General features: G+C 47.7%; 1 protein-coding gene across 1 annotated transcript in view; it reads left to right on the forward strand.

Moving 5' to 3' along the window:
- The window catches only part of LOC138287567 (fructose-1,6-bisphosphatase isozyme 2), a 260398-nt gene that overhangs the window by 25248 nt on the left and 218916 nt on the right, over positions 1-16234 (forward strand). The window contains exon 2 of the mRNA XM_069228127.1: positions 6923-7085. Coding sequence (XP_069084228.1) covers positions 6923-7085 — 163 coding nt within the window. The remainder of the gene's footprint in view (positions 1-6922; positions 7086-16234) is intronic.

Here is a 16234-nt window from a genome sequence, read left to right on the forward strand (position 1 = left end):
TGACCAAGACCTTGGATGGATCAGTGTTAGCGGAATAACCACATGGGAACACGTTGTCCCATCAGCAGTAGATGCGTTCACAAGGGGGAACAGCAATCAGAAGAGTTACCCCTGTGTGAAGAGTATCGATGGTGGCCTCCTCCCTGCCTCCTTCTATGACATAGTTGATGTCTCACTCTCAGCTTCATTGAACATGAGTCACCATAACTGTTGCTATACCTTTTCTGAAGTGGTTCACTTGAGCTGCACTTGCATGCTGTAAAGTACAGCGTTGCTCTGTGACCTACACCACAAAAGGTGTCCCTCAAGTATTCTTATGTCGTGATGAGCCCCCCTGGATTGGCTTTGGTGGTCGAAACATCGTCAACATTTTATACAAACTTATAGCCATTCCGTGATTTACACGAACACTGTGGGCCTGTTGCAATGGACTAAGAGTGTTTGACTGGTTGTATACCACATGTACTGACACACAAGTATTTATTCAAGTACTGCTGTTCACTAATTCTTGGTTTTCTCACTGAGGTCACTTTACAGTTACTATGTCACGTTACATATAATGAATTTGGTTTGTGCTGTATATAAACCATACCTTAAAATTAGAATATGTATTATGTTTTTTTGTATTCCTTGCTTTCAGTGATTTCACTGTGTATGAATTTATTGTAGCTCAAATTAGGTCCGTGCAAACCTCTGTTCTCCATTGAACTAAATACCCAGGTTCACACAGACATATGGGTTGCTGTTATTTATTTCTGATAGAGACTTCTAGTTGCAGATTCCTCACCTTAGAATTTCCCCCAGGCGTCAGACTGGATCCAGAGATTTTTCTTTGAGCAATACCTTTGCGCGTCGGTAGGTGGCGCTGGTCGACTCCACAGGCCTCATTGGCGTCATAGTCGCCATGATGGTGTCGGGAGTAGTATATAGATGCCGCCTTTGCGCAGTGACGTCAGTTCTTTCTTTTCCGTGCCATGCGCTGATCCGGAGAAGAGCTACCCTGGTCTCTTTTTTACCAACTTTGACCGTTTTTTTGAGTTTTTGTGAGAATTTTTGGTGCGTCGAGGATGTTCCTGAAGTCCATTTTCAAGCCGTGCAAGGACTGTCACCGCACGATGTCGGTGACGGATCCTCGTCGGGTTTGCCTGTGGTGTCTTGAGTGCGACCACAACCTGAAGTCGTGCTGCGAGTGCCAGGTCATGCACCCGAAGGCTTTGAGGGAGCGGTCCCTAAAGCTAATGGAGCCCAGCACTCGACTCCATGTAAGTCCCGGTCTCGATCGAGAGGAAGGTCTCGAGACTGTTCGCGGAGCCATCACCACTCATCTTCTTCTAAATCTTCGGGTGCAGGTAAGAAGAAGAAGAAGCCAAAGAGGTCCTTCACTCTCCGACTTCGCCCCGTTGCTCAGCTGACGTGACACAGGAAGAGCGTCGATGCTCAAGGCCTCCGTCCTCGGAGCCTGCGTCTGCTCTGCGCTTCCCCGGAGCCGGAGCAACCCCCGCCCAGCTTAAAGAGTTTTATGAGGCCATGCGCCTCATCTTTGGGTTGACCAACTCCGATACGGCACCTTCGGGCCCAAGGGGTTCGGTTGAGGGGCCTTCGGGTTCCGCGCCGGTGGCTTCGGCTTCGGCCACCGAGGTCACCTCCGGATCCGCTTACGGATCCGCACTGGCACCGGTCACACCTTTAAGACCTTCCCCGGCACCAGGTCGATTGTCAACGCTCCCGATGTCAGTAGTGCCCACTATCGATGTCGACCCAATCCTTATCCCTGACGACTCAGAGTTGGAGCGGCGTCGGCTGACGCCGCCTTTGACTTCAATGGGGCCTATTCGCCCCAGGTCGGATTCGGACCCTTTTTCCTATGGGTACGAATTTGGGGAGGATTTGGAGGGGTCCCTGGACCCTTATGAATACCAGGATGACCCATCTTTGGACTAGGCTCAGGAATTGGGCGACGCCAGTGGTCTGGATACTTCTCCTGACGCTGGCATGCTGTCTCCTCCTACCGTGGCTACGGCAGAGGGAGCAACTTATGGTATGGTGGTCAGTAGGGCAGCTGAGGTCCTTGGCCTTGAGCTTCCTACTGTAGAGGTCAGGTCTAATATCCTGACGGAGGTGCTTCAACCTGGGGCTTCCACTTCAGAACCCTTTTTACCATTCAATGAAGCCCTCACTGATGTCCTTTTGGGTACTTGGTCCAAACCCAACACAGGGGCTCCTGTGAATAGGACTATCGCATGCTGCCATCGGCCCACCCCGAACGACCCTAAATTCCTGTCCGAACACCTCATGCCTAATAGTCTTGTCATCCAGGCTTCCTCTTCTTCAGGCGCATTCCCTTCCGCACCCCCTGACAGAAAATCAAAAATGCTGGAACAGTTTGGTGAGAAGTTGTTTTCTTCCTCTAGTCTCGTGCTGCGGTCTGTGAACATCGCATGCCTTTTGTGCCGCTATACCCACTCTTTGTGGGATACGGTTGTGCAAGTCCTGCCGCATATACTGGAGGAGGCCCGTGCTATCGTCTCCCAGGCTGTGAACGATAGAAGAGATGTGGCAAAGTTCACGATCCATTGTGGGCTGGACATGACCGACTCTCTGGGCAGATCGGTTGCTACGACAGCGGCATTGAGACGCCATGCCTGGTTGCGTACTTCTGGTTTTTCTGGGGCCGTCCAACAGTCACTCATGGACATGCCCTTTGATGGCTCCTGTCTCTTCGGAGAGAAAGAGGATTCGGCCTTGGAGAGATTCAAGGATTCCCGGGCTACAGCTCGGTCCCTTGGCCTTTCCTCTGCCCCTCGCCCCCTGCAGTCTGCTTTTCGCCCCTTTTGTGGCCACGGAAGGGGCTCTCTGTTGTGTCTTCCTCCCAGCCACCGTGCCTCTGCATGGCCGGGGATGCGGAATCCCACATGGGCGTGGGACAGGGAACCAAAGGTCTGCCCAGTCCACCTCTGCCCCGCTGCAACCTCCAAACCCTCCTAGTCCGTCCCCTTACTCCCATCCAGTTGGCGGCAGGATTTGCCATCACCTGCCCCACTGGGAATCTATCACTACGGACAGGTAGGTTTTGCAGATCGTTCTAAAAGGCTACTCCCTCCTTTTTGATTCTGCTCCACCAGCCATGCCTCCACCCTTCAGTCACTATCCAGAGGATCATTTGGCACTTCTCCACCAGGAAGTCACAGCTCTCTTGGCCAAGGAAGCTATAGAAAAGGTCCCTGTGCCCGAAGTAGGTTGTGGTTGTTATTCCCGCTACTTTCTGGTTCCGAAAAAGGACAAGGGCTTCCATCCTATACTAGACCTTCGAGACCTGAACTACTTCCTCAAGAAGGAGAAATTCAAAATGCTCACCCTGGCTCAGGTTCTGTCGGCCTTGGACCCAGGAGACTGGATGTTAGTGTTGGACTTGCAGGACGCTTATTTCCACATCCCCATCCTGCCTGCCCACAGACGTTACCTACAATTTGTGGTAGGTCAAGAGCACTTTCAGTTTACTGTGCTCCCCTTCAGCCTTACCAGTGCCCATCAGGTGTTCATGAAAGTGATGGCGGTGGTGCAGCTCATCTGCGCAGGTTAGGGGTGTCAGTCGTCCCCTACCTCGATGACTGGCTGTTGAAGGCGGACTTGCCCCAGAAAGTCGTATCCCACCTTCAGAGTACGGCGAACCTACTGCACACGCTGGGGTTCACTATAAACATGCTGAAGTCACACCTGACTCCCTCTCAGACGCTCCCCTTCATTGGAGCTGTTCTGGACACAGTGCACTTTCGGGCTTATCCTCCCGAAAAGCGAGTCCAAGACATTCAGGCTATGATTCCGATCTTTCGGCCTCGGTCTTGGGTTTCGGTGAGACTGACTTTGAGGCTGCTGGGCATCATGGCCTCCTGCATCCTGCTAGTAACACATGCCAGATGGCATATGCGGGCTCTGCACTGGGACTTGTAGCTCCAGTGGGCGCAACATCAGGGGAATCTCTCCGACATGGTCCAGATCTCAGAGGGGACTGCGAAAGACCTGCAGTGGTGGCTTTCGAATCCGCATTGGGTCCATGGCAGATCCCTCTCCCTTCCCCAAACAGATCTATCTATAGTGACAGATGCGCCACTTCTGGGTTCGGGTGGCCACATGGTAGAGGCGGAGATCAGAGGCCTCTGGTCTCCGGCGGAGTCTGGGCTCATATCAATCTTTTGGAGCTCCGAGCGATCAGGCTTGCTTTGAAAGCATTTCTTCCCTCTCTCCAAGAGAAAGTAGTGCAGGTGTTCACAGACAATACTACCGCCATGTGGTACTGCAACAAACAGGGCTGAGTAGGGTCCTGGACCCTTTGTCAAGAGGCACTACGCCTCTGGACATGGCTGGAACATCAGGGCATTACCCTGGTGGTTCAACATCTGGTAGGTTCTGTCAACGCCAGAGCGGACAAACTCAGCTGTCGATGCACAGCCTATCACGAATGGCGTCTCCATCCAGAGGTGGCGCAAGGTCCCTTTCAGCAGTGGGGAGAGCCTTAGTTAGATCTGTTCGCCTCCGCAGAGAACGCGCAATGTCAGCTGTTTTGCGCGTTGGAGTTTCCAAGGCGGCACTCGCCTGGAGACGCTTTTCGTCTTGAGTGGAACTCCGGCCTCCTTTCCGCCTTTCCGCCTATACCACTTCTGCCCGGAGATCTCAAGAAGATCAGGAACGACCAGGCCCAAGTCATCTTGGTGGCTTCGGACTGGGCACGGAGAGTCTGGTATCCAGAGCTATTGAGCATGTCCATTGATCCTCCACTCAAACTGCCTCTTCGGGCGGATCTTCTGTAGCAGCAACAGGGGATGGCTCTTCACCTGACCCTGTCCAACCTCCGCCTTCATGCGTGGAGATTGAGCGGCGACAGTTGACGACTTTTGATCTTCCACCCGAAGTATGCCATGTTATCTTGGCAGCCAGGTGTCCCTCAACCAAAACTGTATATGCCTGTCGTTGGAATAAATTTGTGGCATGGTGCACCAACAAATCTGTTGATCCCCTCTCTGCCCCTCTATCCAAGGTTCTTCTGTTCATTTTTTCTTTGGCCCAGCAGGGCTCTGCTTTGGGCACCATTAAAGGGTATTTATCTGCCATTTCGGCCTTCCTTAGATTACCTGATCAGCCCTCACTTTTCAAATCTCCTATTGTGAGATGATTCCTAAAAGGCCTCACCCATTTATTTCTCCCCACCCCATTTATCATGCCTCAGTGGGACCTCAAGCTTGTCCTTACTTGTTTAATGTGTACTCCGTTTGAGCTGATGCACAATTGTCCCTTGCGGCTCCTCACCTCACTGTCTTTCTTGTTGCCATCACCTCTGCTCGCAGAGTGAGTGAGCTCCAAGCCCTTTTGTCTAAACCCCCATACTTGTCTGTGCACCCTGATAAAGTGGTGTTACACACTAAGGCTTCCTTCCTTCCAAAGGTGGTTACGCCTTTTCATGTAGGCCAGTCCATCACCCTGCCTACTTTCTACACCCCCCCCACATCCTTTTCATGAGGAGGAGAGACTCCACCGTCTGGACCCAAAATGAGCGTTGCCGTTCTATCTTAATCGTACTAATGATTTCTGGGTGGACGATCAACTCTTTGTCGGTTATGTGGGTGCAAAAAAAGGGAAGGCGGTGCAAAAGCATACCATCTCTCGATGGTGCTTCTTTGCATCAAAATGTGCTACGCTTTGGCCAAGAAGCAACTCCCTGAGGGCTTGCGTGCTCATTCCACCAGAGCAACTGCTGTTTCCACTGTGTTAGCACACGGAGTTCCTGTCATGGATCTCTGCTAGGCAGCTACGTGGGCGTCCCTGCACACATTTGCTAAACACTACTGCCTGGACAGTCAGGTCCGTCAGGACGGCTACTTTGGTCGTTCGGTCCTGCAGGACTTGCTAGTATGATCTTGGTTCGCAACCCACCTCCGAGGATGGCATTGCTTGGGTATATATTCTAAGGTAAGGAATCTGCAACTAGAAGTCTCTATTAGATGTACAAGTTACTTACTTTCGATAACGAAATATCTGGTAGAGACATATTCTAGTTGCAGAATCCTTACCGCGCACCCATCCTCCCGCTGACGAACTGATTTCTAGGGACAGGGATTCCCCTTTCAGGTCCTTAGCTCTGGTGCACCAATCTCAGTGTTCTTAGCTGCTCTGCACTTTGGCGTGGAAAGTTGTTTAAAGAAACTGATGTCACTGTGCAAAGGCGGCGTCAATACACTACTCCCGGCGTCATCACAGTGACTATGACGCTAACGACGCCCGCGGAGTCGGCCAACGCCACCTACCAACACGCAAGGGTATTGCTCGAAGAAAAATCTCAGCAACTAGAATATGTCTCTACCAGATATTTTGTTACCGAAGGTAAGTAACTTGTAGGACTAAACCAGTGTCTTGTTTGTAAATAGAAAGATGACAGTACCCAAAATTCTTCTCTGAAACTTGCGGCTGCTGCATTTAAGTGTGTGAGCACCGAAGACTGAGGCAGTGTAATCCTAAAACCATCTTGGGCCACTTTAATCCATTTACAGCCACTCCCGCCCTTCCTGCTCACTCCTGCGGCTTTCTGCTTTCTCTTTTTGTGTTGCTTTTCCATCTTTCTCCAAAGATCGATGACGTGTGAGACCTTCTTTGGAAATCACAGTCACAATAGGTGTGCCTGAAGGGGCTGCTATGCAGCACCATTGAGGCAAAACCTAAAAAGGTCATTCCTGCGCCCTGTGCACACTCAGGCCCCCAGCCACATCCTTCAGACATCTCTGACGCCCCCAGGGTGCACAAAAGGAATCGTGCAGAAGGAACTTGCAGTTCTCAAATTCTCAACATTTCAGTGTTAGGGATGTTCTTTATCACATTAGATTTACGAAAAACGTTAATGTGTGTTACAGATGGTTATTTTTTATCAATTTTTCAGGTACGGCATCGCAGGAAGTGTGAACGTGACTGGCGACGAGGTCAAAAAGCTGGATGTGCTCTCCAATGATTTGGTTATTAACATACTGAAGTCTTCCTACAGCACGTGCGTCCTGGTGTCTGAGGAGAATAAGGAAGCCATTATCATTCCGAAAGAAAAGCGGGTCAGTACTAATGCTTCCACTGAGGGTTACCCCACTGTAGTCAATAAAATGTAAATGACCATAAACCCAGCACATCAAGGAGGCACTGTAACCAGCGCTTGCTTAACAGTGAGATTGTGCTAATGGGGACATGTTGCCTGCATGTTTACCAGGGCCTTTTACTTTATTTCATTTATTGTTGAGTTGTTAATGTAGCACTCTAGGATCAAAAGAGGGCTAGATTACTTCACAACAAAAGTTAATGAGCGTTAGTACAACTTGATGCATTTCACATTATACTTAAAAATGAACGTACATCTGTTAGCAGCAGCGACTGAAGATATGCAGAACGCAACACTATCTTATAATGCGCTTGAGATATATAGTTATGGAATAAGGGGCCATTATTAGGTGAGGGGGTAAGCGAGGAGGTGGTTAGTACATGAAGACATAGCGCTCCTTTGAACCTCCGCATAGTAATACACATTTGACACATTGTGTCTAGCAGCAGAAAGTGACGAGTTTTATACATGTGAGGTCAGCAAGCAGCAGTACAAGTGTAGTCCAACAGTGAAACGTCCAAACCATCAGCAAGGCCAGGTAGCTGGTATGTTGCATGGGAGTGATGCTGGGTCATGAGTGGCCGATCACTTGTGCAATTCAACAGCATTGTTCCTCCCTTTAATATCAAGCACGTGAAAACAAAAGGCCCCTTTTTAAGCAATGAAAGAGGAGAAGGCAAGCAAATCATTTTACAAAAATGTGTTTGGGTGATGTGGAAGGGGAAGAAGAGATCAATGCCTGGGGTTCGGCTCCTGCTGCAGGCGGTGGTCTGACAGTCCATCGATCGCTTAAACAGGCGAAGGAGGGGATCTGCGCTGATCAATTTCCATCCTACAGTAATCAAAATGGAAATTGAAAATTATGCAAAAAGCATAATATTTAAATAAAGCACTAGATAATTTAGATGTCCAATAAGCTAAGATAGAACTGGAGTATGGAAAAGGAAAGAAAATGGTCAAGATCCTTCAGACACAAAAATCGTATAGCCTAAGGTCATCCGACAAGCACCTACAAACCTATTCATTAAGTGTAACCTACTAAAATGGCACAGTGATACTGTACCAGTATTACTAACACTGCACAGGACCCCACACCTTCCCTAGTGCATTATACATTTAGCAGCTGGAATGGGGAATACCATGTTGGAGTTAGTAGTATCTCACTCATCTCCTTAAATTCCAGGCTGTTTTGGGGGCATATATTTCACCTGCTTTAGAAGGTGGATATGTGCCCAAAATCCATGCAGATTAATTTCATATAATAACGGGAATGCCTATTCATGATGCATGTTATAGAAACTGATATTTAAACTACCTTATTGAATTGCTGATAAAAAGAAAGTTTTATATTAAATCATATTTCTCTGAGAAAGAGTTGGCATGGCTCCAAACTCTTTCTTTGAGAGAAACACCAGGTTAAATCCTGCTGGTTCTCCCTCTATTAGGAACACTGTCTTAGAACTGTTCAGACACTGATAACTTTCCTTCATCCAGGAACTTGTTCTAGGCAAGTGGTGATGCTGTTGTTTTGATACTCAAATTTCCCTACCCAAGTAAGAAATTGAACATCATAGGCCACGTACGATTTCTACTGATGATGTGTGGACTTGTGCTTTACAGAAACTCCCCCAGTTCCCTAGGTAGACCGCTAATGTTAATCCTTAACCTTCTTACCTTATGTTAGGTGTGCTGCTAATCAGTCCTATTACCCTCAAAGATCGCTCACCTCACGTGTGTGTCCATGTGCCTCTTTGCCCAGTGGGTTCACATTCTTTTAACAGCTATCCTTAATGACTGTGATGTCTATTCCTTATTTTCTTAGCCTTAAGAAGGATCAGTCCCTTGATGCTGCAAAACTGACTTTTTAACATTACTGCTTTTACTAATAATGCACTGGTTGAAGTAAATATCTATTGTGTTAATGCTAAGTACCGATTTTTTTTAACACATAATGATTTTAATTAATCAAACATGAATTACATAAACAAACATGCAGTTGATGTTGAAGATGATGAGGAAAGATAGTGAGGAAGATGCTGAGGAAGAGATGATGAGGTAGATGATGAAGATGATGAGGAAGAGCACATCGCAAGCACATTACAACTTACAGACTCTTTGACATCTGAGTGGCATCACTGCCCTGCATCCTGGCTAGCTCGTGTGTTAATTCTTCAAAGGAATTATGTATGGTATCAGACCACATTATTGATCCTTTAACATAGTCACAGAACAATTCTTCCATAGTTTCTCTTGAGCATTTCCCATTTCTGCTATCTTTTCGAAGCAGGACATAAATCTCTGAAGCCGCAGTGAAGATCTTAGCCAGTCCTTTGAGAGAACACTATGTATTGCTCTACTAATGCCTTAGCCCATTACTGATAATGGCAGGTCCACCCTGACTCTTGTTCTTCAAGATGAACTGGACCCATCAGGGTAAACTCTCCAACAAAATTGTCTATAGAGTTTTGCAAGGGTCGTCCTTCTCTTACATTATATTCAAGATCTCAGTGGTACCATAGTAAATCTTTGTCACCGACTACAAGATGGGTTTTTATAAATGTGGTGATGACACCCAGAACCAATTCTCACTATGCTAGTCTGGCTTATGAATGGTGACACTCTGAAGCAGGTCCCAGGATGCTTGTTTCCTGTCCAGGGAGGACCTGGCTTGGCAGTTTGGGCTGGACTGTTCCCATGGGGAACAGGGTCAAGAATGATTTGCATATGGTTGGGTCCAAACTGGGGTGGCATGGTGAGCAAAATAATTGATTGATTAAACCCAGATCTGTGACTGGGGGTGAATGTTTGATTGGTTCTGCTTTCAGTCCATCATTTGTGTTTGTTTACTGTGAGAAAGTAGCCTCTTTCTAGCCTTGTTACCCCCACTTTTGGCCTGTTTGTGAGTATATGTCAGGGTGTTTTCACTGTCTCACTGGGATCCTGCTAGCCAGGGCCCAGTGCTCATAGTGAAAACCCTATGTTGTCAGTATGTTTGTTATGTGTCACTGGGACCCTGCTAGCCAGGACCCCAGTGCTCATAGGTTTGTGGCCTATATGTGTTCCATGTGTGATGCCTAACTGTCTCACTGAGGCTCTGCTAACCAGAACCTCAGTGGTTATGCTCTCTATTTACTTCCAAATTTGTCACTAACAGGCTAGTGACTAAATTTACCAATTCACATTGGCCTACTGGTACACCCATATAATTCCCTAGTATATGGTACTGAGGTACCCAGGGTTTTGGGGTTCCAGGAGATCCCTATGGGCTGCAGCATTTCTTTTGCCACCTATAGGGAGCTCTGACAGTTCTTACACAGGCCTGCCATTGCAGCCTGAGTGAAATAATGCCCACATTATTTCACAGCCATTTTACACTGCACATAAGTAACATATAAGTCACCTATATGTCTAACCTTCACCTGGTGAAGGTTGGGTGCCAAGTTACTTAGTGTGATGGCACCCTGGCACTAGCCAAGGTGCCCCCACATTGTTCAGGGCAATTTCCCCAGACTTTGTGAGTGCGGGGACACCATTACACGCGTGCCCTACACATAGGGCACCACCTATGTGTAGCGTCACATTGGTAACTCCGAACATGGCCATGTAACATGTCTAAGATCATGGAATTGCCACCCCAATACCATTCTAGTATTGGGGAGAAAATCTATGATCCCCCGGGTCTCTAGCACAGAACCCGGGTACTGCCAAAACTGCCTTTTCGGGGTTTCACTGAAACTGCTGCTGCTGCCAACCCCTCAGATGGGTTTCTGCCCCCCTGGGGTCCAGGCAGCCCAGGCCCAGGAAGGCAGAACAAAGGACTTCCTCAGAGAGAGGGTGTTACACCCTCTCCCTTTGGAAAAGGTGAGAAAGGCTGGGGAGCAGTAGCCTCCCCCAGCCTCTAGAAATGCTTTGATGGGCACAGATGCTGCCCATCTCTGCATAAGCCAGTCTACACTGGTTCAGGGATCCCCCAGCCCTGCTCTGGCGCGAAACTGGACAAAGGAAAGGGGAGTGACCACTCCCCTGACTTGCACCTCCCAGGGGAGGTGCCCAGAGCTCCTCCAGTGTGCTCCAGACCTCTGCCATCTTGGATTCAGAGGTGTTGCTGGCACACTGGACTGGTCTGAGTGGTCAGTGCCAGCAGGTGACGTCAGAGGCTCCTTCTGATAGGCTCTTACCTCTTTTAGTAGCCAATCCTCCTTCCTAGGTAGCCAAACCTCATTTTCTGGCTATTTAGGGTCTCTGCTTTGGGGATCTCACCAGATAACGAATGCAAGAGGTCATCAGAGTTCCTCTGCATCTCCCTCTTCATCTTAGGCCAAAGGATCGACCACTGACTGCTCAGGACGCCTGCAAAACCGCAACAAAGTAGCAAGTCGACTACTAGCAACCTTGTATCGCTGTATGTGCCGGCTTTCTCGACTGTTTCCAGGTGGTGCATGCTTGGGGGTAGCCTGCCTCCTTTCTGCACCAGGATCTCTGAAGAAATCTACCGTGGGTCAATGGAATCTTCCCCCTGCAACCGCAAGCAACAAAAGACTGCATCACCGGTCCTCTGGGTCCCCTCTCAGCACGACGAGCGTGGTCCCTGGAACTCAGCAACCCTGTCCAAGTGGCTCCCACAGTCCAGTGACTCTTCAGTCCAAGTCTGGTGGAGGTAAGTCCTTGCCTTCCCACGCTAGACTGCACTGCTGGGTACCGCGTGATTTGCAGCTGCTCCGGCTCCTGTGCACTCTTCCAGGATTTCCTTTGTGCACAGCCAAGCCTGGGTCCCCGACACTCCTTCCTGCAGTGCACAACCTTCTGAGTTGTCCTCCGGCGTCGTGGGACTCCCTTTTGTGACTTTGGGTGGACTCCAATTCACTCCTCTTCTAAGTGCCTGTTCAGGTACTTCTGCGGGTGCTGCCTGCTTCTGTGAGGGCTCCCTATGTTGCTGGGCGCCCCCTCTGTCTCCTCTTCCAAGTGGCGACATCCTGGTCCCTCCTGGGCCACAGCAGCATCCAAAAACCTCTACTGCAACGCTTGCAGCTAGCAAGGCTTGTTTGTGGTCTTTCTGCGTGGGAAAACCTCTGCAAGCTTCTTCACGACGTGGGACATCCATCCTCCAAAGGGGAAGTTCCTAGTCCTCTTCTTTCTTGCAGAACTCCAAGCTTCTTCTAACAGGTGGCAGCTTCCTTGCACCCTCAGCTGGCGTTTCCTGGGCTCCTGCCCACTCTCGACACTGTTGCGACTCTTGGACTTGGTCCCCTTCTCTTACAGGTACCCAGGTCCGGAAATCCACTGTTGTTGCATTGCTGGTGTTGTTCCTCTTGCAGAAACCCCCTATCACGACTTCTGTGCTCTCTGGGGGTAGTAGGTGCACTTTACACCTACCTTTCAGGGTCTTGGGGTGGGCTATTTTTCTAACCCTCACTGTTTTCTTACAGTCCCAGCGACCCTCTACAAGTTCACATAGGTTTGGGGTCCATTCGTGGTTCGCATTCCACTTTTGGAGTATATGGTTTGTATTGCCCCTATACCTATGTGCTCCTATCGCAATCTACTGTAACTTTACATTGCCTGCATTACTTCCTTTTGCTATTATCTGCATAATTTTGGTCTGTGTACATATATCTTGTGTATATAACTTATCCTCATACTGAGGGTACTCACTGAGATACTTTTGGCATATTGTCATAAAAATAAAGTACCTTTATTTTTAGTATATCTGTGTATTGTGTTTTCTTATGATATTGTGCATATGACACCAGTGGTATAGTAGGAGCTTTACATGTCTCCTAGTTCAGCCTTAGCTGCTTTTCCATAGCTACCTTCTATCAGCCTAAGCTGCTAGAAACACCTCTTCTACACGAATAAGGGATAACTGGACCTGCCACAGAATGTAAGTACCCTTGGTACCCACTATAAGCCAGACCAGCCTCCTACATTTACCCAGAGCCAATTCAGCACAGAGTAGAATTCTTGGGATTGCCAGTAAGTTGTGAACTGTATGCCAGAAGTTGGCAGTAAAGGGGATGAGACAAATATCAGCAGTCTCTGTCTTCTCATCTCATTTAGAGATGAGGAAATGGCTGAGCGCCTGATAGCAGTGCCTCAGCTGGCTCCATGGTCAAACCCCTTGCAAGCCATCAGAGTCGGTACTGGTAACCTGCATTTGGAGGCCAACCCCGTTCAGGGTGAGCCTTCTGAATGAGTTTAAACCTAGGTTGCGATTTCATTCAAGAAAAATACAACAATGCCCCCTTTATGCTGGGAGAAAACTTCTAGCCCTTCAGGGACATTGCCTTTTTGTTTTCCAATAAAAAATAACACGTTGAGGATTTGTTTCTGTGAAACAAATAATTACGATTAGGATACCACTACATGGTGGCTCATCTGCGCTGAAAGTGCTCCCACCTCATCAGCAGCAACATGTGTGGCTAAAACTCCATGTCCAAGAGGTAGGAACATCTAAATATGGAGAGCTGGTCTCCACTGGACCAGCAGAAGGGGACCACCCCATGAGCATGGCATCCTGCCCACCAAATGCCCACTCAATCTCTCAGTGGGGCTGTGACTGAAACATTGCTCCTAAGCCTGAAGGAACACAGATGCTGCTTGACTGCTCTTTGAACAAAGGAAGCCTGCCCTACCACCTGGTTGTGGGGATGAAACCATCTACTGAGGTTCGATGCAGAACTTTCCTTATTATCTCAAATCCATGCTGCAATCAAAAGTGTAGTTTTTCATTTGCATATAGGATGCAGTACCTTTCCCTGCTACTTCTGCGTCCCCAGTTCTCTTTAATTCTCACAGTCGTCTTGTCCAGACTGGCAATGATTATTATGTTGGCCTCCCTGCCTTGAAGATGAGAAAATTTAAAAAAGCACCAAATAATACTGCGTTTTTGCTCCTAAAGTCCCTTTGGCCATGGATGTCATCTCACCAAAATGCTATGGGCAGTGGAAGTGACATCACATGCCCTTTGACCTTCCCTTTCACTCACACACATGTGCTTTCACACATACACACACACACAAACTCTCTCTCTCTCCAGCGCTTAATTTATGCTTGTTGTTTCCGGTGCTGAGCACCGGAACTTATTTTTGAGGGCAGGGGCTTATTCTTCTGCCTCAAGCATTTGCTACGAGCAAAAGACACATATGGGAAAGACGGAGGAAGGGAAAAACGAAAAAGCGTCACAAAGGGAGAAAGTAGAAAGCTGGAAGAGTGAGCTGAAGGGGCAGGGAGGGGCTTTATATGGATTGAAGGGGAGGCCCGAGATGGCTTCAGGATTACGCCACCTCAGTATTCTGTGTTCGCACATTTAATTGCAGCAGCCGCGTGTTCAAGAGGAGGGCTTTGGGCACCTGCACCTTTTTCTTTACAAATTAAGCTCTCTCTCTCTCTCTCTCTCTATCTCTCTCTCTCTCTCTTTCCTCTCTCTCTCATAAACACCATCTCACCTGCAGGCATGCACACAACATACATTTAGCATTTTTTACTTACCTCAGCTGCCACAGAAGGTCATATTCTAGCTAATTGTACTCCATTTTTATTGCACTGATAGTGAATAATATAATATTATTCACTTTTTAGCATAATAAACAAAATTTACAGAAAACAAGGAGAGTGGAGGGAACAAGCTGCCCAGTGTTCCTGGCACTGATTTTGCCACCTCTGAGGCCAGGGTTTACAAAGGCAGTGCCAGGGGTAATCCAGGGTCAAGCCAGGGGTCGCAGCTGCGACCCCTTGCGACCCCTAAATGAGGTCCATGCCTGTGGCCACACCGGCCTGTTCTGAATTTTCTCCTCTGGCTTTGAGTTAAGCAGCAGGTGGAACTGAAATCTCTAGGTCATACACAAAGGGCAACATTTTGAAAGAAAATCTCCTGCCTGTGGGCGTTGACAATGTTCTGAGACGTACATCTGGAAAGCTGCACCATGGGCAGGTTTCCAGGTGAAGTACTACTTGGCATGTCATGTGACATATTTCCTGAGCTCTAATTTCCATAATGCATAATTGTATATAGTATGCAAATTGTACATAGTATAAAATGTTCAGGGTTTAATAATAATGGCAAGATAACTCTGGTGGTTAATGTACGTGCTAAAGACATTTGTGTTTAGTCTCAAGTTTTGACTCATTATAAAGTCTCACGGAGCGGTAATGTGCCTGCTGCAAACCACAACATGTAACGTACAGGTCAGGCATTTGCATTTTATATAGAGAATTCCGTGGGTTACTGTGTTTATCACATAGATTATTTTGTTACTTGCAGTTCATGAGTTACAATCCTTCTAATACAGCACAGTGAGCTACAAAACACAATCAAAGAGTGTATGCAAAATGCAAGGCATAGGTTTAGAACCTTGTTGCCTTTTTTCTCGATTTTTAATTATTGTATGTTTCCTAAAAAAGGTTATTTTTGGTAATAATACATTCGCATTTGTATAACCAACCACAAACACTGTGTTACATTTAAAATACCGAGTTTGTCTTTCTCCAGACCAAGCACATTATCCTTACTGATAATGGCTACCAGTATGGATGACACGTGACTCCTACATCTTGTAGACCTCATTGACTTTAGTAATATTTATGCTACATTGATTTACACATGTATGATTCATTTTCTTTGTACTGAATGTGTGAGTGATGTAAAGAGCTCTGACACCCCACACTGGGATGAGTAGCGCCATAAAAAGAAATTAAGAGTAAGATGAGGTTATGGAGATATGAGGGGCACCGATTGAGGCTAGTAGTGAGGGACTCCATGGCGATCATTGGAGGTGAGGCACCGAGAAAGATTGTCATTGATCCCGAACCTGGCCCTGGGTGCGAGTTTGTGAATTCCTGCAAACTCATGAATTTGTGGGCGTTCACAAACATTTAAGGAAACCAAGCCATGATGTACGCACTCCTCACCCTCTGCATCGGGATATTTATTGATTTCTACACCCTCATTGCAGAGAAAATAGCAGCAGTAAAATAATTTATGCCTTTCAGGAACCCTCATGTGAATTTCTTACAAACAATGGTGCATGCCTTTGTGAAGTCGTCCCAAAGAGCCGAGTGGCCATGTCCATAGTTAACATACAATTAGTTTCCAAGCATACAAGCATGCTA

The sequence above is a fragment of the Pleurodeles waltl genome, chromosome 1_1 (assembly GCF_031143425.1).
Source record: "Pleurodeles waltl isolate 20211129_DDA chromosome 1_1, aPleWal1.hap1.20221129, whole genome shotgun sequence".
NCBI classification, from domain to species: domain Eukaryota; kingdom Metazoa; phylum Chordata; class Amphibia; order Caudata; family Salamandridae; genus Pleurodeles; species Pleurodeles waltl.